The 22282-nt window shown below is 46.1% G+C and overlaps 1 protein-coding gene across 18 annotated transcripts in view; it reads left to right on the top strand.

Annotated features, from left to right (window-relative positions):
- Window positions 1-22282, top strand: part of LOC135244961 (neurexin-1a-like) — a 312297-nt gene that overhangs the window by 122892 nt on the left and 167123 nt on the right. For all 18 annotated transcript variants that reach the window (XM_064317659.1, XM_064317660.1, XM_064317675.1 and 15 more), the window contains 3 exons: window positions 3295-3678; window positions 14099-14302; window positions 16868-16894. In XM_064317659.1, coding sequence (XP_064173729.1) covers window positions 3295-3678; window positions 14099-14302; window positions 16868-16894 — 615 coding nt within the window. The remainder of the gene's footprint in view (window positions 1-3294; window positions 3679-14098; window positions 14303-16867; window positions 16895-22282) is intronic.

Consider the following 22282-nt stretch of genomic DNA (forward strand, 5'->3'; position numbering starts at 1 on the left):
AGGGGCGCAGGGTTCATAGAGGAACAATATGGGGGGGGGGGAGGTGATGTTGGCAGTGTGGGGAACTGAATAGAGAGCTTAGTGCAGACAACATTACGTTCCTGCACGCCCCTTCAAAATTTCTGTTACGTTCACTAGTTCTTGTTCGTGTGTGTGTTCGCTTGTTTGTTCTTTTTTCTTCTTTCTTTCTCTAACCCATCCCTCTGTCCTTGTACGCTTCATTTTTCTCGGTCCCTCCATCTTGGCTGAGTCCTCCTCTATAAGACAGGCCTGCAGGAGGTCTCTGTTTCCTCTCTGCCCCCATTATAAATAGTTCTCCCGTATATTTAGCTATATTCGTGCATTATGTTACTCATGTCACCCCAGTTGTGACAAGATGTAGTCCCCGGGGACTGGAACATCTCTGGAATGCGTTAGCAGTCACTTACAGAATGCCGATGGAACGGGGAAAACGTACTCTGTGTAGACTCCCGTCTCCCACTTACATTAATTTAGTCAAGCGTGCACGTGGCACAGATGGCAAGATGTATGGCCAGAGTGTTCAGACATGAACAACCGTGTATTTGCTTGTGTAAGGGTAACCCGCTCCCATTCTGTCACTTTGTATAGTAACGCATACCATTCAGGACATGATTTATTAATACGAGCAGTAAGCTGCTGTACGTGCATCCTGGGCGGGGTGGGGGGGGGGGCGATTTGCACTATATGATTGTCCTTGTGACACGCTGTGACACTGAGTTTGGCCTTAACGTTCGTAATTAAATCTAAAAGCCAGCCAGGCTGTTCTCTCTATTGAAAATTATATTTTTAAAGGGACAGTATTTTTCAGCGGGGATGGAAAATAGTGACATATTGAGACTGACTGACTGGCAGCCAATCAACAGCTGAAATTCTAGTGCAACTTTGCACTAGTATGCAGCACTGTAAGTCTGTCCAGAGATCATAAGGGGGGTGAGGGGGGGGGCGGTCATGGATAGAAGCAAGATAAAGGATTGAGCCGTTTGAACACCCATAGAAGGAATGGAACCCCCCCCCCCCCCCCCCACAAAGCGTAATCTCTGAACATGTGCCTTCAATCTGGACATGACATTTCATTTATGGCTGATCGGGGCGCACGAGGCTCACCTGGACCGTGCCAAAGTTTCATTATGGACCACATTTGCTTTCGCCGCGATCGATCAGGGCTCAGCACCAGCTGGTCATGCTCCGATCAGCCGTAGCCCACGCTTCCAGCATGTGGGCTTCCTCATGTTACCACGGTGATGGAGCGGGCTCATTAGCGGTGACCTGGGGGACGCGTGTGGTCGTCAGCGGCAGTCCCGTTTATCGGGGAAACTGGAACCAGCTGTGCGGGGCGCGGTCGGAAGAAGGTTCCGGCGCAGATGTGCGGGTTTGAGGCTCGGGGCGGTGTTGGGAGGGGTAAAAGGGGAGGTTAATCATCACGCTGGTGTCTGCGCTGCCTTCCACATTCCGCTGAACACCGCAGTGGACTCACCTTGACTGACGGTATGGAACACTCTGCTAGTGCTGAACCCGATGTTGACCGTTAATCACCTCGGTGGTTCACCTGAACGAAAGCTGGACGGCTCAGGCAATCCGCGTGTGTCCTGGGTCCTCTGTGGATAAACACGGTGGTTTTAAATGAAGGGTCTCCTTCAAAAAGAGAAAAAGGGCAGGGCTCCTGGGCTGCTCACTCAGTAAAAGCACCGCTTGTGGCATATGAGTGAGAACCGCGGTCTCACATCGAATTCAGCCCACGCCAGTGCCGACTGTGGCCGGCAGCCCTGCAGGGGCAGAATACATTCGGCTTCCCAAGGGATATATGGGAGGGATTCATTTGTATTATTGGGTCTCCTCCACCCTCGCTCTGTGCCAAAACAGCACAGCATACGTCATGAAGGCAGGGAATTTTTCCATGGAGCTAATTGAAGGAATATTTACTTAAGTTGCTTAAACATGAGTTGGAGAGACTAGAATCAATTTAAATGATTAATTTGTGTTTTTTAGAAACATTGGAGAACAATAGGTTACCTCCTAGCCAAATACCTGAAAACCACAAAAAGCGTTGCTCAAAGATGAATTATTTGGATTTTGTTTCTCCCTTTGGCTAGGCCTAAGAGGTTTCCATGGCAAAGGCCGAGGTTGGTTCTCTGAGCTATAGATTACCGAAGAAGACGCGGCAGTCTTGGACAGCCGCCATTAATTAAAGCTGTACAATGGCCGCGCGATTGGAAAACTGATCCATACACAAACTAATCGCTTGTCGGATCTGGACACGAAGGCCCCTCTGTCTGCCGTTTTTACAGTCCGGTCATGTGCGCCTGTTGTTTACGGCATTAAACCTGAATGAAAGTGATAAATCATTGGGTGGGGGGGAAGGGGGGGGGCACGCTAACAGTTTTGCAGTTTTATGTGTACAGCGAGGCAAATGGGTGAAAAACATAAAAAAGACAGGCACTTTGTTAATGACATTTAAAAAGATGGCTCGGAATGGTTTTCCACATTTGAAAAGATGAAGCGGAAGATGTCGTTTTTTCCCCTTGCTTTTACAGCCATCACAATATAAATAAGTGAGATTTTTAGTGTGTGGAAATGAGAAAAAATGTGATAGTACTCTCGGTGTCTTAAATGGATGTTATGCCAGGGCATTAAATGATAAACATAAATCTCATCCCATCCGATTACACTGATTTAATGTGTAAACAATTGAATAATGTCCCAATTAAATTCAGATTATATGTTCCTTTACCTGTATTCATATGCAATAGCTTTTTCAACCCATTTTCTGCCATGCTTAATCATTTGCAGCTCATCACAAATGATATATCCGTGTGTCAATCAATAGCCATTACACAACATCATTTATTTACACGCAAGCTAATGCCTTTGTACATAGAGGCTTTCAGTTCTCATACTTTTACTCTGGACTTTCTACCCAACTAACATGAAAGGATCTTTGACACGCAGCAACATCTTTGGCATTGGCTCCCGTGATCCGCAGAGACCAAAAGGGCTACTCCACATTCAGCGGGTCTGCGAGCAGTTGTGTGCGTCAGCTCCCTCTGGTTGTGCATAGTGTAGTCAGGCCCCTGTCAACTCTATCCTGCCTCTACTCTTTCATGCAGCATAAAACGTACGTTCATTTGTGGAAGTTACGTAAATGGTGGCTAAATACAATTGTGTGTGGGTGGGTCAGAGATAGGGGGTTGAAATGAACAAGGAGTTTATTTAGTAAATTCTCTTTCTCTCTCTCTCTCCCTCTCTGTCCCTCTTTGTCTCTCTCTCCCTCTACAGGTACCATCTCTATCAACACCATCCGCACGGCCTACACGGCCCCGGGCGAGAGCGAGATCCTGGACCTGGACGACAGCCTGTACCTGGGGGGGCTCCCGGAGAACCGGGCGGGGCTGGTCTTCCCCACGGAGGTGTGGACGGCGCTGCTCAACTACGGCTACGTGGGCTGCATCCGCGACCTCTTCATCGACGGCCAGAGCAAGGACGTGCGCCGCATCGCCGAGGCGCAGAAGGCGGCCGGCGTCAAGCCCTCCTGCACCAAGGAGGCGCCCAAGCAGTGCCTGAGCAACCCGTGCCAAAACAACGGCGTGTGCCGCGAGGGGTGGAGCCGCTACGTCTGCGACTGCTCCGGGACCGGCTACCTGGGCCGCTCCTGCGAGAGAGGTCAGTGCACCGCGCGCCCATGTCTTTATCGGTGATATTTCCGCCATTTTTCAGTGTTCTTTTGTTCGTGTATTTTCCTGTTTGCTAATGTAGCTCATCTGCTACTGGCTAATTAGGCTGCTGTTGTTGCATTGGGCCGTGCGGCACTGTCATGGTTTGACGATGTTAGTCTTTTTATTTATTTTTTATTCTGGAGGCAGAGGGGTTCCCTGTGATGCGCAGGGCTGTGTGTCTTGCGCAGGTGCCATCTGCCTGTTTCGGCTTGGCTCCATTTGATCCTGTCTTCAGAGGACAGACGAGGATGGGGCGGATCAGGGGCGGGGCTAGCCTGATTGGCACCAAAGGCTGTCGGGAAACCTGAAGAGCTTCAAGCTTGCAATTACATACTTTGTGGATTCGCCCCACTCTGACAAAAGGGCCCGCCTCGTCTTCATCCTCCCGGGCTTCTCAGCTGGAGTGGATCTGTCTGTCTGAGTCGGTCTGTGGTGCCGCTCGTTCCCCGTCTCTCCCCCTCGGGTCTCGTCGAGGTCCGGGTCGCCCACCACTCCAGGACGGGCTCCTGGATGAAGAGGGGGCAGGGTGGAGTAGGAGAGAGAGAGAGAGAGAGAGCGGGAGAGGGGCGTAATCTGTAGTTGGCTCACCTCTCACACAGACAGTGCTGGACGTGTCCTGCCTACACATGTACTTGTAAATTGGCTGTCTTGTGTCGCTAACCAAGCCCTCATCAAGCCACTCATTCATGACGGGACACAGAGTGGAATTCTTATCCCTCTCTTTCCAGCCGAGGAGATCGGAGAAAGAGGGAGATGGATTGAGAAAAAAGGAGGGGGGGAGCTGCAAAAAGAGAGAGGGCAAGATTCTGAAAGACAAAGAGACATGAGGGAGGGAGTGAATGACAAGAAGTGCAAGAAATGAAGAAATTAGGGCGGAGCAATCGTACGCAGGTCTGATAGTGACTTATTTTCTCTGACGACCGTGGGAAACGTGCTTCTTAGGGTGAATAACAGCAATAATCAGAGAACGCCAAAAATGAAAATCGCACAAGCCCGGCCATCACACAGCTGACGCACAGGCGGATTTGATTGGATGACCAGATTTGTGTTTTTGCCAGAGAGCTGTGGCCCAGTGGGGTGTTCCCTCTGTGCGTCTGAAATCGTCTGAAATGGCCGGTTATGTGTGCGTAACGCGAGGCTCATACTGCGCGGCTGAGTCTTTTCACAGGAGGCTGCACCACGCCCAACTGGCTCCTGCGCTCAGTCGCGTATGCTGCTGTTATTATTACCTCGTGTGTCTGTGCCACCCGTGACGTGCGGTAATCCAGCGCCGTGCTGGTGTTGTTTGCCGCGTAGGCGTTTCTTGCCGGGTCAGATCCGTTTGCCACTTTGCTGTTGTTTCTACGCTTGTCTTCTTTTTGCCACGTGGCGTGGGTGCAAAAAAAATGGTGGCTTATATCCACTTATCAACAATACCTACCATACCTGTATGTTTTAATGGTGTGTTCATAGAAGTGCACACATTCCAATTTAAAGTGCAAGGCAGCAGCGAGTTAATAGCCTGATTCAGTTAATTATAATGCTGCGTATTCAAATTCTGTGCATCAGCTATAGAACACTTACTGTTGTGAGTCTAGAAAATCATTCATTGTAAGGTTTCCTCATATTTCCACATATTATTATGAAATAAATGGATTAATATATGAAGCAAGGACCAGTGAGGAAGCGGTGGTAGTGTACTGTATACAGTCAGTTGAGTTTAATTTATCTGTAGGAGAAACAAAGTAGGGTGCCGCAGTGCAAAGAGTACTAAACTGGGCTTACTTCAGTGAAGTTCAAGGCACACTCGATGGAGGAAGAAATTAGTTTAGAAGTCTTTATTATTTAAAGCCATTTCTAACACCAGTGTGTTTCAGCCAAATGAACCTTCATTAGGGCAATACATTAATGTATACGTACAGTACAGGGCAGTGAAATTTATATTTCACTGAAATTGTTGTCAATAAGTACAACTATAGGCTCCGGAAATTCACAGTGAGAATTATCAATGCAGTTAAATTCTTGCCCAATAAACACTGAGCTGAAACTGCTCTTGTGAAACTGTCCTCCCCAGTGCTATGTTGAAGTAAATAATGTGTGTTTCGGGACAGTTAGCTAGTTAGTTCAATTTAGTGCATCTTTAGTCCTCCTTACAGTTTGGTTCATTAAAAATACATGTCTCCCTCTCCAGGCTTTTCTCAAAATTCTGTCTAAAGTGTATATTGTCTACACATGTATTTGCAGGATAAAATTCATTCAGTGTGAAAACAAACATGTTTTTTTCAAGGAAAACAAGACGTTTACTAATTAATGTCATGTGAATGTCAAAGTACATTTTAAGGATTGCATAGGCCGAATGAAAGGAAATGGTAGTGTCAAAAACATGTACTGTGACAGACCAATGATAGGCAATTTATTTCACATTGAACCCATGCTTGCCACAGACACTGCCTTCCCTTTAGCTATTTCAGTCTTGGCTAGGAGTTATTTTCGTATCTAGCATATGTTGGAAAGTACCTCGACCGTGAACAGATTAGGGTTCTTTAAGGTTACGTTTTGCTTGATTTCTAATGTTGGTAGATGAACCGCTCGGTTATAGGAACCTGTATGCTTTCTTGCTACTGTTTATTTTTTATGTGGAAGCTTAGTCACATGGCGGTACAAACGTTAGAGGAGTATGCTTAACAGTTAGGAAACATGCGATTCAGGAGCTGGACTTGAGCTCTCCCCAGCCCTTTCCTGTCTCGCCTCTAATTTCAAGGTGTGTGCTCTCATCAGCGCTAATCATGTGACAGGGGAGAAGCCGCCCTTTGCATTTAAAGAAGATAATAACCTGTCTAAAACATGCATTTGGATTTCATCAAGCTTAATAATGCAAACTTAATTTTAAACACCCTCTTTGCCTCACGCTGGCCATGGAGAGCGTGTTTGATTAAAGACGGGAGGCGAACGTGGGCGTCTTTTGAAGCTGGGTGTTCTTTTCCGTACCGTGGAGCACGGAGACAGGTGTGGAAGCTGGGGGGAGAGGAGGGGGTGGTGGAGGGGGGGGGTAGAGGCATTGAAGCGCCTCCCCATCATCCGAAGACAAGAGCTACCGACAGCTGGGGAAGTGCGGCGCGGAGCCGGCGTCTCCTGGCGGGAAGGATGGCGGAGCGGGGGCGCTCTGGCCAGCCGCCAGTTGTTTTGATGTCTCCAGATTGCTTCTTTGCTGGTAAGAAGGAGCCGGGCACCGGTCGCCGAGAAGCTGTCAGAAGAATCACGCAAGCCCTCACTTATCCACGCTTGGTGTACCACCCTGTGGCAAGATCCTGCTACTGCAGGTGGCGGAGGAGGAGGGAGCAAATGATGACAGAGACAGAGAGTCCGCCCGTTTCAGATCGCAGAGTTCCTAATTGAGCAGACAAAAGCCTTTTCTGATGACGTCTCGAATGTCTCCATCCCTCCTCCCTCCTCCCTCCTCCTCACACTAATTGGGCGAAATGTGTGTGTTTTTGGGAAGGTATTTTTGGGTAAAGGTGAGAGCCCATATGGTGGGGAGTGTTTGGGGCATAACGAACGCCTCCCCTCTAACGAGATGTGACGCACAGCGTGCCACCGCTTCACCCTCGCTGCCGCGTCTCTGCTTCTCCCAAGATTCCACCTGTTTTCGCTCAAACTGGGTCACGTCAGCAGACACACAATTTCTCAGCGCCAGAACTTTCTAACTCTGAATGTGCCCTTTGTTTTTTTTTTTTTACAAATTCTGTGTCTATTTTGCATACCCATGGGCAGCATTCCTGTGATAATTCCAACACAATATGTGAACTGCCAAAATAGAACTTTGAAACATATCTTATGTCATGGACACATTCATTATATTTGGATGTACAATGTCCTCCAAAATTATTAACACTCTTGTTTAAGATGTTTGTCGAAGAAGGATGTGTAAAATGAAATATACAGGTAATGAGCTATATTTTATGAAAAACGTGTTACAATCCCTCATTATCACAGTTAACTTTGCAATCAATCTCAGGACACTGTACTGTAAGGCCGATGGTGTGGGAGCAAAAGAGGCCACAGTTGTAGATCTACAAAACATTTTGCAGAAAGTCTCCAAATCTACCGTCAGGTTGCCACCTCCTTGCCAATTGGCTTTTTTGAAGGGTTGCCCAAAAAAATCTTGTTGTGGGCAGTCAAACACGATAAGAATCATGAGTTTGCTAAATGACATTGAAACATTTGTTGGAACCATGTATTGTCATCAGATGACATAGAAATTGAGCATTTTGGCCGTACACATCATTTGGCACCAGAAGAAGGATGTTAGTTAAATATGGTGGTAGATCTTTAATGTGGATCTTTTCTGTGGTTGTTTAACAACTTCTAATCATTCGGCTCTTGTTAAAGTCAATGGAGTCGCGAACCTCAGCATATGCCAATATGTTTTGGCCTAAAGCCTGGCATCCCCCCACCACCCTCCACCAGGAAGCTCTCAAACTTGGCCGGCTGCAAATGGTTCTTTAGCACGGCGACCACAAAAGTGGCCACAACGTTACTGTATGTCAATGGCCATCTCAGTCTCTAGACTTGAACCTGATTAAAATAATAATAAAAATTGTGGTTTTAAGCGACAAGGGCAAGCCACAGGTGCGAATGAGGAAGGATCTTGAGCGCTTCAGGAGACAAAAGGTGAAGAGAGTCTCAGGTTTCTTTTTTAGCAGACATGTCATTTATTTCCAGCACACACCCTCACATGTACATCTTGTTCATGTCACTGAGAGAGGTGTTCTTTGACAGAATCGTTTGCGACGATAAGCAGCAGGATGGACAGGCTCAGTGGCAGGTCTATACATTTACAAATAGAGATACACACCTATATTTGAGGGAGGGAGGTAGGGAGAGAGAGACAGAGGGGGAGAGAGTGAGGGAGCGAGGGAGATACTAGCAGGAGCAGGACTGAATTATGTATGAAGCCTCTAAGCCAGCCCTTCCTGTTTGTTGTGAATGTTGAGCACACATTTTCCGAATCCCCGTGGCAACTGTAATTCGGAGATATTTGAATGATATGCGCTCACACGTCACGCGGCGTGACTGCTAGCTACCCGGTGTGCTCGCCTCTCCGGGGACCCTCGCGGGCTCGCAGGACCCCCGCTGTGCGCTTCCTGTCTCTCCGGCGTAAATCTGAAGTGGCTGTCCGTTCGGTTTTGAGGTCTGTCTGTCCTCCTCTGACGGCCGGCGACGGTTTTACAGAGAGACGGCCGAGCCGCGGTCTTCGGTTACGTCTGGCGCCTGATTTGCGGTGCCATTAAACAGGAGGGATCCGTGAATTTTTTGACAGGCGCTCCCTTTGGTTTCGTTAATGATTCCGTCACAACAGCCTCTGTGTCCCGTTTTCTGTCTGAGCAGACTCCCGATGAGCAGGATTTCGACAGAGAACTTGATGCATTGAGAGCGCAGAGAGGAACTATTTATGAATAGTTGCTGATAAATATTGCTTTTGGTAATTTGCAAACAATGCAAAAGAACAGAAAAATAACACAATGAATACCTTTGTCCACATGTCTGAGCTGAATGGAACATACATTGTTATTATTAGCTGGTCAGGTGTATTATCCTGTTTAATTTTATTTTATAGAGCTGTTTGTACATCATGATACGTTAGTGTTTAAAAAACAAATTCAGATTAAGATGTCGAGTCTCTGCATGTTGAATCTGTATGCTTTTTCTGGTTCCTAGTTAATAACTGACCAGTTAATATACATGTTATTAACCAGCATCCAGACCTAACGTAAGCTTAGCATGCTTAACAGGTTATTGATGAATATGTAATTAATTCTTATGTGATGCTGTTTTCTTTCAGCAAACTTATTAGCTGTCATCAGAGTCCAGCACAAACATGGAGATTCATATGATTTATTCATGCGGTATTATGGTTTAATGGTTTCTTTCAGTATAGCACCCTGCAGCTCTGTACAAAATGAAACCATGCATATGCCCCATCATGCGCGTAAACTTGGAGGGGAGCGGGGGAGGGTTGATGTGGGGGGGGGGGGCTGTTTATGTAAAAGCGTGTGGGCAGGATGATAAAAAAATATATTTTTAAAAGTCTTCTGTTTGCCCAAACCGGGTTCATTAGCATTTTCCCTGAGAGGATTCTGCTGTGTGTTGAACTCCGGTGTCAGCAAATACTTAAATACCCTTTTGTTTGAGTGTCAGCTTAAAGAAATGCTGAGGAGCTGGCGGTGAAGAGGAATGGAGCCAGAACAGCAGGGTGAAGGGGGAAGGGAGAGAGTCACGGAAGCTGAGTTTCTGTCTTTTTCTATCACTTTCTCCCTCTATTTCCTCTTACTGTCTCCATCTGTCACTCCTCTTTGCCTTTTCCTCTCTCTCCCTCTCTCTTTCTCTTTTTCTGGCACAGAACACAGAAACATTCTGACAGTGCTTGCCATCCCTGGCTTAGTTTAGCCTCTCTCACACAATTAAAAATGAGTTTATCTGATCCGACAGGTGGAAATTTATGAAGTGTTGCCAAATTATTTTACAGCACCGCGCATAGCTCTCACGAAAACAAACTGGAGAATTTAAAAACAGGGAACCTCTGAATTCAAAGGGAAATGCATGAATCAGTGTACGTAAAAAAAAAAGCCTAATTACATGCATGCTCTAGTCTCTCTCTCTTTCTCGCTTACTCACTGTTTCCTCCTCTCTTTTTTACCCTTCCCCAGCTGAAATGTGGTTTTATAATGATCTGTCCCTATCGTAACTGTCCATCTCTTTGTCAGTAGGATGTCACATGATACCTGTGCGGAAGTTTCTGTCACTTTCATCTGTCAACTTTGCATGCCATTTCAGTTTCTCCTCCGCTGCCTGCATCTCTCCTTCCACATCTCATAGTTCTCTGCTACCATGCACCCCCCTCCCCCCTTCCCCTCTCCTCCTCTCCTCTCCCTCTCCCTCTCCCCTCTCCTCATTTCCCCCTCTCCTCTCCGCTTCTCCCTCTCCCCTCGCCACCCCTTGCTCCTCCCCCTCCCTTCTCCACCCCTTCCTCCTCCCCCTCTCCTCTTCACCTCTCCCTCTCCCCTCTCCACGTCTCCCTCTCCCCATGGCTGTTTTACCTAGCACATGTGAAAATAACCAGACAGTATTCTGTAATTTCACCAGATGCAGGTTACGCACCTCCTTTCCATTAGATTATTATTATTTTTTATAGCATTTGTTCAGCAACATAAGCCTTGAATTTACCTAAGGACTTAAATGGCAGATGTTAAATTCTGTATGGTGCTTTCCGTTTGAGAGGTGGATTGCATTGCGTTACTATCCAGTAGGTGACGTGTGCTTGTGCCTGAGACGGGTTACAGCGGCCTTAAGGGGAGGTGTCCCCAGCGCCCTGGAGACGGTTGTCATGGCGTTAAGCTCGGCTCAGAGCAGTGAATGGAGCCCTGCATAGGCCTGGCTCTGTAAACGCAGCTCATTCTATTAAAAGGCTGGCAGTCAGCGGGGGGGGGCACCGCCGGCCCTGTCGCCCACAGCGTGCCCCAGGGAGGTGGGGAAGATTGGACTGGAGTCAGGGCTGCGGCGGGATCGTCCTGGGGGATGAACATGACACTCAGCCCTTGTAGTAACTTGCCAGTCATGTGACCCGCCGAGCATCTCTCTCTGAATGAGCTTGTTGGGCCCTTCCAAACAGAATGGCTGGTCTTGTGGTGTTCATGTGACTTTCTGAGGGTGCTCTCTCTATCTCTCTCTCTCTCTCTCTCTCTCTCTCTCCCCCTCCCTCTGTCTCTTCCAAATGCAGTGGCACAATGAGAGAGAAGTTGCACTAATTCTAGCATAAATACCAGGCTGGGGATATTTTAACCATGTGTCTGACACTTTGCTTCCTGGAATAATGGGATGCATAACCCACATATTGTGTGGTTTTTTTAAATTGAAGAAATATTGATCAGGGAAAATTGAGCAGTTGTAATGTTTCTGTTTTCCATCCATCTCATCGAATAACAGTATTATATATTTATTCACTCACGCCAGCAGTTGTTGTAATTCAAGGTGACTTGCATAGTATACATGTGGAATTTGTGATTTATTTAGTATGTTCTGAATTAATTCAAGGGCATGTTCCTGACTCAAGGGCATAACAGCAGAAGCACTTATAAACACCGCCTGATTTCTTATTTTTTTTGGTTCCAGCTCTAGTTTTCACATTTTCTTCTGTGTTCAGGCATAGGGAGTCTCAGTGGTTTTTCAGTGCGGTTGTGCGAATTCCTGCGGAGCAGCAGGTCGGCGAGCTCTTTGTGAGCGGTGCTGTAATGTCACGGCTGAACTGATGACCGCTCGGTGTCGGGGTCAGAAGCAGCTGAATCGGGTCCGAGGAGCTCAGAGTTAGCCTTTCAGAGAGACATTGCTGAAGTATGAAATCTTTACTCTACCGTGAAGCAGTGGCCCTCATGTCCCCCCCCCCCTCCTCCCCGATTTTCAAACACCAGAAACAACAGCTCCCGTCGTGTTACCTTCAGCCAATTATCAGGTACAAGTCACAGTGATGACAGCTGGTGCGATCTACTGCATGCAAAAAATAGAAAAGCGGTTGTCATACATCTCTGCAGACTGACCTCCTGCATGTAGCGTCACACTGACACCGTCCTGTTCTGTGGTGGTAATAAAATAAATAAAACTTTGGGTGGGCGGGAAAAAATGGTGTGTGTGGTTTATTTTTGCAGCGCTTTTAGAAAAAAAACAGTTTCAAGAAAGGAGAATCTGTCCACCTTACACCCCCCCCCCCCTCCCCCCGCGGTGTCCGACCCCCCCTCTCCGCCTGCAGTGATTGTCATCTGTCAGCCGCTCTCTGTGAGATGGCGGTTAGCGCTCGCCCCCCCGTTCCCTCTCTCCCTCGTTTCCCGTCGTCACGGCTGCTTTGTGCTCACAAAGCAGTCGCCTGAAAAGACTGACACGGGAGTAGCAGGAGCCGGGAGAGGAGGAAGGGGGAAGACGGATTGGCTGTCAGCCTGAGGTAGCGGTGTCTGATTGGCTGTCAGCCCGAGGTAGCGGTGCCATGTGAGATTTACATCCAGAGCGGGATGTCTTCATACGGCTACAGCCGCTCTTTTATCTGTGCATCCCCCGACTTTGTTTGGTTGTCTCCGTGACTTTGCGCAACTGAAGACAACAGGGATGAATCATTTTTTGTTATGTGTAATCTTGCATGTCTATGAGCAGAAAGGGTGCGGAGTGTGACAATCATGTCTAAATACACTTAAAACTCTTTACTTAATAAATGGTCATAGTCTTTTATTAATTAAGCATTGCTTTTGCAAAGCAGGCATTGAATGATGAATTATTGACCCAGAGGGAATCCAGCCTTGGCAGGGTAATTTACTTTTTTGGTAGATGTTAAACACATTACAACACACCATTGGCAGGATACAGTGCGAGTAATTTCTAACTGGGCTTTTATAATATCCCTACACACATCTTAAACTTCAGCATTGTGACATACAGTATCTCTCTATCTAGTTTAATAGCTTCAAATTCCTGTTGGTTATCTTACTAGCTAGTTAGGAGTCTGCCTGCATAACGTATAGCTGGAGGAACTAAATTTTTCTGCCTGAACATGTGAATGAATCCAGACCTGTTTGCGCAGTGTCATTATTTACACAGAACAAGCGGTTTCCTACATTGTTGAGAGAAAAAATAAAAGGTTTGATTCATCTTTTTTTCAGTCTTGGGAGCCATAGAGTGTTGGAGAAATGAATTATTTGAAATTCACACCCCTAATACTAAATTCTGCTTCTGTATTCTGCGTGGTCTACTGCCTGGTGTACCCATAGGACTATAATGTATATTGCATTGTATTGTATCTGTTAGAGTACCTGTATCTCTGTAATGAAAGGTAGTATTCACCCCTGGAGTGATTCTTCTGTCTGTGACCATCTTGTCTCTATCACGTGCAGTGAAGTGACACTCTCTTAAAGATTGCTTTCAGTGTAGAAACTAGTGATGGATATGATACTAAAAGAGGCCGAATGTAGTTGCTTTTAGTGATAAATTAGGACAATCATCATTATTCCCTGTCTTTTTGTGTTTTTTAATGTTTTTTTTATTTATGTTTTTTCCATATATTTTCCCTTGGTGTATGTGAATTCCTTGTAACTAAACTGTAATTTATGTTTTGTAAAACTGTCACTGTAAATGTCACTGAAAAAGAGACCTTGGGACTTCCCTGCAATAAAGGTTTCAAGTCAGGTCAAGTCAGTGTAGCACAGTGACGCTCTCGTGTCCATAATGGGCAGTGCAGTAATGTTCCACGTCTGTCGGGTGTAGTCTCTGTGATACTCATCTCAGTCAGGCTTGGCGCAGGACCGCTGTGCTGGAGTGACGCTGTGCGTGTCCGTCCCTGTCCCCCCCGGCAGATGCCACCATTCTGAGCTACGACGGCAGCAAGTTCATGAAGATCCACCTGCCGGTGGTGATGCACACGGAGGCCGAGGACGTGTCCCTGCGCTTCCGGTCCCAGAGGGCCTTCGGCGTGCTGATGGCCACCACGTCCCGGGACTCCGCCGACACCCTGCGCCTGGAGCTGGACGCCGGGCGCGTCCGGCTCACCGTCAACCTAGGTAAACCCCACCCGCCTGCACACGCCAAGCGCGGCCGCCTGCACCGCGCTGACGCTGTCTCTCGCTCGTGTACGCGGGCCAGCGAATACACGCCACACGCTTCTGCTGCTAGCAAAAAGCAACTGACCCACCTGAGCTATGTCGTTAAGGAATAATGTGGGAATTCTTCAGAGTAATTATGAAGGTTCCTTAGAACTTAAACAGCATCAATACCACCAGTAGGCTTTCTGTACATGTTTGAATATAGTCTTTCTCTACATGCAGTATTTGAACATAATGATATATACCCACACGCGCTCTCACACTCATACACACACATTCGCACTCACACACGCGCACACAAACGCGCCTGTTGTGCTGTGTTGTCTCTGTATGTTGAAGAGAAGGGGACGGTGTAGAGCCCTTCAATGGCCAGAGTCTGCGGCCCTTGGCTCACTGCCAGATGAGCACTGTGCTGCCTTTACACGCAAGGGAATGCTTGTGCCCCCCCTTCAACCCCCCCTCCCCCCATTACCATCCCACACCACTTAACTGTCACCTACCGCTGCCCCCATCCCGCTCAGAATATATCCAGCAAGAGCAAGAGCTAGTGGATATGCCTGCCTGTTTGTATATATGCTTGTAAAATAAAGTTCATTTTTACTTTATAACCGATGTGCAATTTAGATTAATATCTTTGCACATTCAAACATAGTGATATACAAGTTAGACTTGATAGTTGCCCATCCCCGAAAAAAAACACCCTTCCTTGCTTCAAAAACATTGCTGTGCGATGGCCTCTAAACCTGCTGGGTATCACACAATCACAGCTGCTGAAATGACAACCATTATTTCTCTCATCTAGTGGCAAGCATAGGTCACATCCAAAATGGCAGCGTTTTGCAGATGACCGACCCCTGATAGCATTGGTGCATCCATGGCTAGTGCGTGAACTACCACGTCACCGTGGCTACCCCAGATTTTTCCCCCACAATTTAATGTTACTATATGTTAAGAGCATTGGCCTGTAGTTGGGCAGTTTCCCTCCCCCTCCTGTTTTTTTTTTTTTTTTTGAAAAGCAAAGCATTCCCTGTAAGGGTGAGCATATGCTGGTCTCTGGCTGTGTGCGACCACTTTTCTGCTGTGGTTGACGACACACGACCTGCTGTTGCCTCATGGGAAGGAAAGCTGGGTTCGCCTTTTGGCCCGATTCCTCAAAGTACTCTACCGCTGTAGGATTAAATATACATTCCTCCAAATATTACCGTATGATTATGTCAAGGACTGTGAAGGTAATAATTATTTCTGTTATTGACTAAATCAAAATAATTTCACTGAAAATTAGGAAATGTTAGCAGGACATTTTTGTGACAGTAGTATTAGTAGTAGTATTAGTAGTGGTGGTAGTAGTAATCATAGTAGTATTGTAGTTGTATTCATGTTTTATTAGTTACTGTGGTTTAATGGTGTTTTTATACTATGTTACTAGTTACAGTTACTGTAGTAGTAGTAGTAGTAGTTGTACTGCTGTTTGTTTTAAATTGCAATTTAGTATTTCATACATTATTAGTATGTTAGAAGTAACTAGAATATTGGTTAAAGTAATGGAATAATAATGAAGTCATTATAATTTGTGGTAATTCAAAAAAGTGCAATGAGGAAGACTTTGATCACCGAAGGTGTTCTGTCCAATCTGAGCATGCTCTGTACTCTGCTGTGAGAGAGCACATGATCCAATGTGATCCACTGAAAGGCAAATACATCCAATCACTGGTGTTCTTTCACAGGTTCTGAGAGGCAGCAGCCAGTTGGAGCAGGGCATCTTTGAGTGCTTTTTTTAAGAGAATTGAGAAAATAATTTTTAAAACTCAGCTTGCTTCCCAAGTGGTTCAGCACGACAGTGGCCACTGCGTGATGCTCTCTCTGGTGCAGTCCTTACCATGGATTGTCGTGAACTCCCCATTTGAGAACAGGACCTGTTCCTACCTCTTTTAAAATAACTATAAGCAATATCATCCACTGATTATTACCCCCAGAGAATGTGTCTGGTTGAACATACTGGACATTAGTACTACATGCTACGTACTGTATGTAGATGATTTTTAATTGAGGCTAATGAATCCCTAGTATATCCAACCCTTGGTTTAACTGAACGTTTTATTTTAGATTTTGCATAAATAATTATGAAATTATTTGATTCCCAGTGCCCACTTAATGGTGTCTGTTATCTTTATGACACCCCCTTAAAGAACATTTGAAAATCTGAGAACTTTGACTGACCACCCTGAGCACGAGCCCTTCTGGCAAACTGCATGAGGATCCCCTTACGTTAAGATCTGGAGGGGATTTTTGGTCAGTGCAGGGAGGACGGGGTGCACCCTCCCTGCCCTCCAGTGCCCTGGGTCACACTCTCCCGTCTGCGAGCGGAGGGGTCGGCCCGCGGGGACAGAGCGCACAGAGCAGAGCATCGGGCGTGGCCGCCGTGTCCGTGTGTGTCCCCAGAGGGTGGAGACTGTCTTTTAATGGATGTCTGCAGCTGTAACCTTGAAGGATGAATTTACATGTCATCTATTCTTCCCCATCTAGACTGTATCAGGACTAACTGTTCCTCCAGTAAGTGACTTATTCACATTTTATTCTTCTCTTCTACTGTATTACTGCTGTATTTTACTTGTGTGTTGTCCCTCTGCCGATACTCCACCGCACTTTCTGTCCGTTTAGTGATAATACAGAGCACTTTGAGTCTATGAATGTGTTCAGGTCCTCAGAACTCTCTTTACAGAAAGTCTTTTTGGATTTTTGACTGCAAAACAAGGGGTGTGAAAAATCACAAGAATGAAATTGTGGTGACAAAACGAAAAAAAAAAAAACTTCTAGCACAAAAAAAAAGACATTTACTTTTTACGTTAATGAATAACATTAAAGAAGTAGGGTACTTTAGGCAAGGTACTTTTAAAACCTGTAGTTTTGAAACTGTTTATGGAAGGAATGTGGGAAGGGGTGAATTGAATGACAGATGAAAACATCACGATCATCAGCGATTCTTCGCACCCAGTTGTTTCTAATTAACAAACCACAAAGTGTCCTGAATTCACCAGCCTGATGTAAATTGCATGCATCTGAGACCGAGGTATTTGAGTAATGCATGACTCTCCGATGTCTTTCCGTCTCGCTGCTTGCAGACTGATGAGGCTTTTTGAAGCAGAGAGGAAATAAGGAATGTGATTGTGTTTTTCTCGTGAACCTGTTGCCGAGAGTGGTGGCAGAACTCCGGGGGCAGATGTGGCGTTGCTATGAGACACACTCCGATACTTCCGGGGCAGTCGACCTTTTCCTGGCATCCATAATTTATCCACATAGCAGAATTAATGATGGTTTTCATGGTTCGCCGATGTTCGTTTGTTTATTTATGTTTTTTTTTTTTTCCTTTAGAGTTTCTGCTCTGGTGCATTGGGCTGTTGAGTTAGAGACTGCTCTGTCCCAGGCTCAGCTCCACCCGCACGGCCCCCTCCCAAATACACACGTCCTGACCCCATTATGCTGACCTCCCCGTTCGAGTGTGAGGTCCAGATTGGGTCTTCCTGTCTTTCCCTGGATACAAGCTCTCTCAACCCAGTGCAGCCCAAGTTAGGGGACTCTCACATCCCTGGCTGGAGATATAAACAGTCAGAAACTGAACGCTTTGAATGATCTGAACCACAATGCACTGGGCAGTTGAGGTGTTGCCATATAACAGCACAGGGGGACATAGTGCTATAGAGCCCATATGTTGCTGGTTAAAATCCAAATTTTTGCCCCCCACGTTGGGTGCCAACATTTAAAATAATAACAATAGCAGTGCTTTATTATTGATACATAATACTTAAATCAAGATGAGATGTGGTGGAGCAGTTCAGAGATTTTCCCGTGTTATGTTGCTATGGACAGACCTTGTGTGCCATGCATCTTTGCATTTCATTTGTGTGCTTTGCTGGATCCCAGATTTATTAGATCTGTGCACTGCAGAATGTTCAGTGCAAAATCAACTCTGATTACTTTTATTACTCTTATCTACCCGTGTATGCAAGGTCCCTATTTGACTCGTATAGAGGGGCTGCTTTAAAACTCACATTTTCTTCAGATAAATGGGTCTTCTGTCCGCCGAAGTGCTGTTAGATCTTGAATCATGCTGTCAGAAAATAACACCTTTACAGAGGGATGTGTCTGGTTTTCTTCACCAGCGGTGGCGTTTCACATTTAAAACCGCCGTTTACAGATGAGCAGATGGGAAAGATGTGGCGGGGTGGGCGGGCGACTCATACCTTTTATTTTTTCTTCTGCTCGTTCTCGATATCATTTCTGATGTGCAGTGCACCGACTGTGAAGACTGAGGTGGCATAAGTGTCTCCCATTACAGACTATGAAGCATTGTCATGCGTTTCTCTCAGACGGGGGATTTTTTAAAAGGGTGACCTGACCCAGTACATTAGAAAAGAACAGTTTAACTGTTATTTAACTGTTATCGCTGGTACTTTGACTGCACATTAAATCAATTATTTTGACAATAGCTCAGCGAACTGCGAGGCTAATGTAAATCCATGAGACACGAACACAGCAGAGCTTCCTCAGTCAAGTGGCTGACTTCCTGTCTGTACTGTCTTACATCAGGGAAGACATCTTAGGGAGGTCTCTGTCCATTAGAAATATTACAGAAGCACACTCTCACATACACATGCAGGTACAAGCACAGGAAAAAGGTTGCACGTTGATTGACATGCATGTGCATGTGTACACAGACTACGTACGCACACAAACAGGCACACAGTCTGTCGACCACTGAAACGAAGCCCCAGAATGCTAATTTGATAGCTTGGTGCTTGTAGTTTCCTCAGTGAGACAACGTGTTTTGAATAGCAAGTGGAAGATGTTCAGGGCAGAGTTCCGAATCCAGAGATCCGGGGGCGTTTAGGGTCCCCGTTTTTGCCAAACAAGCTCGATCATAAATATGCAGCACTGTCCGAATTTACTGGAGCTACTTATGCCATAAACATGCAGAGGCGGAGTTCCTGTTCCACCGTAAACAGTCGTGTTGCTTACAATGGAGGTGGAAAGAGAGGAAGAGTGACAGAGAGACATCGATGGAGACGTTGGCAGCCCCTCTGTGATTTTTTTTTACTCAGCTCTGTGTGCTTCAACCATGGACTCCATCCAAATACAGGGCCTGCAAACGCCCAATACTGACCATCAGTGCCACAGGCTCTGAAAACAGATGCATGCGCAGTACAGGACAGGGGCCTTAACAGCTCCAGAGAGGGTGCCTGAGGAGGGGGCGTGGTTAGCTCTGTCCGTTTCTGCCGTGTTCCTGCGGTGTGCACGGCTGGCGGGGTGAGAGCCGCGCAGGGCGGGGCCCGAGCCTCCAGCCTGGGGGGGTGAGAGCCGCGCAGGGCGGGGCCCGAGCCGCCAGCCTGGGGGGGTGAGAGCCACGCAGGGCGGGGCCCGAGCCTCCAGCCGTGGGACTGCGCCTCCGCAGAGCTGCAGGAGCGCCGACGGCGCGTCTCTGTCTGCGCGGTCCGCCTCCCCGCGCCGACCGGCCCCTCGTTTGCCAGCGCTTAGCGGGAAGCTCCGGAGTAATTACCGGGAACATTCTGGAACTCCGCGCGCAGTGAGTGGGTGCGTGAGCGTGTGAGCGAGAGGGAGGGAGGGAGGGAGGGATGGAGAGAGGGAGAGAAATCCAGAAGGAGAGTGTCAGTCCAAAAATGATAACTGGGGAAAGTATATGAAACGGCAAATGAGCTCCCATCCACTACTGTGACAATGCGAACATTACAGTGACAGATGTCTGTCTGCTCAAATCCCCTAGTGGGAGTGAGCAGGGCATCCTGATTAGTCCCATTTTATATATGAAATATCAAAAGCTTGTGTGTGAGATTCTGACTTCATTTCATCTGCTGTTTAGTAACTTAGTAACTTATTTTACTATAATAATAATAATAATAATAATAATAACAATAATAGAGAAAAATAATAATAATAGAGAAAAATAATAATAATTAGCATGAGCCCTGTGTCCATCTCAGTGTATTGTCTTCAGACTTTATAATGCTAGTTAGCATTAGCCTGAATATGGATTTGGTTAAAAAAGAGACCGTTGAAAAACAGAGCTATGGCCTCAGATGAATGGGGCAATGACATATGGACTGCATCATGGGGGATGTTATAGAGTTTCTGGGAGCTGATGCAAGTCTCTTTTTCAGGGTGGCCTTGTTCTTCGGTGGGTGTTTTTTTCTTCTTTTTTTTTTTCTTATTTCTGTTTTAATTAACTCATCATGCTAGATGGTGAAATCCTGGTCTGCTGGGTGCAGAAGGCATTTGAGTGCTGACTCAAAGAACACATCGCTGTCAATTAGGGAGGCAGGTCCCCGAGGCAGCCGAGCTTGAGGAAAACACCGTCATTTCAACTTAGCTCTCGCTAACGAGCGCTGAGTGGCAGAGAGTTAAAAATATATGCTTACACACAGATGGGCTGCTCTTCTCTGCAGCGACGCCGTTCAAGGGATTATGGTAATTCACTTGGACCCGGCGTCCGTCACGTCTGTATTCCAGGAACTGGATGTCCAACGCCATCGTGTGCTTCTGTGGTGGGTGGTGTTGCTTGGCTGCGTTGCTGTTGTCTGTATACCACTGGAAGCAGTAGTTACGGCATGGATACGGGCTTTTAGGTGATACGGTCATATCTACTGCATTTGAGAGAGAGAATGCACATCTGATTTTTAGTCTAAATCCTTGAAACTCTCCATTGTCACTGTCTATGCATTTGGTTTTTCTGAAATGTGGTACTTGACACATTATCCCTTCAGAAAGAGACTGCATCTTACTATCTTAGGTAATTTATTCAATTATGGACTGACAGGTGTTATCATAATTGTTGAAAATGTGGACACCTGTTCACTGAAAGTAAACCACTCGAGGAAAATGAAGAGTTAAATGGCAGAGAATTGGCAACAACCAACCCAGAACTGTGTCGAAATATTTTTAAGGACAGAAAATATTAAACATAAGCTGTGGTCCAAACTGTATACTTTGTTCTGTTTTCTCATTTTCCTGTAAGAACATGCCTCCCGGTACACTTATAAAACTACACTTATGGAGTGTAAGAAAGCTTAAGATCTGTTCAATTTGAAACGTAATTGTACTTCGACGTCACCACTACTGTCCTCTAACCAAGCAGCCAAAACTGGGCTGTGTTTTTGAAGCCCATTTCCTGGTCTTGTTGAGAGACCCTGCTCTTTATTGCCAGTATGTTTGGCTCCCATGTAGGTGTTTCAGCCACCCGTTTCAATGTAAGTCAATGGTTACAATACAGTCAAAATTCAATTCAAGTCAATTATTTTTTTCCACAAGAAAATGTAGTCACGATAGATGCTTTTTTCTTTGTCTGATGTCTCACCATGTGTTGATTGGTTAAGTCACTGTGTTATTTGGACAAGACTGTAAAAGTTGTGGACGAATCAGGCACAGATTTGTGTCACTGTCGTGTCATTGTATTAGTCACGCTTAGTGTATGACCAGACTTACTGCCCATATAAGGGTCCCCCAGTTTCCCTCCTGCGCAGTCTGTGGCTCCAATTTGTACGACTTGTTGGCGCCCACAAACTGCACTTCCCACGCTTCAAAACGCATTTCACTAAGCCCATGGAGAGCCAATGGGTGGCATCCTAGTAACTTGGTCTATATTTTTGTTCTCTAGTCTAAGCCTTTAATCTTAGCAAGAAAAACATTGACACTACAAAAATTCATAAATAAAATATACTTACATTTGCACACAAAATCCTTCTGCCTTCTGTCGTCAGTTCTCTTGACTGAGAAAAAAATAATTATTCGCTCTCAGATACAGAGCAGAAAACGCAATGGCTACTGGGAAGGGAAAGCATGGAAAAGTCTGCTTTGAAGTGCACTTAGTTTTTTAGTCATCCCAAGACCACAAAGAGAACGTCCCATAAAATAATTATTGCCATGGTGCGT

Source organism: Anguilla rostrata, chromosome 18 (genome assembly GCF_018555375.3).
Source record: "Anguilla rostrata isolate EN2019 chromosome 18, ASM1855537v3, whole genome shotgun sequence".
Lineage (NCBI taxonomy): Eukaryota > Metazoa > Chordata > Actinopteri > Anguilliformes > Anguillidae > Anguilla > Anguilla rostrata.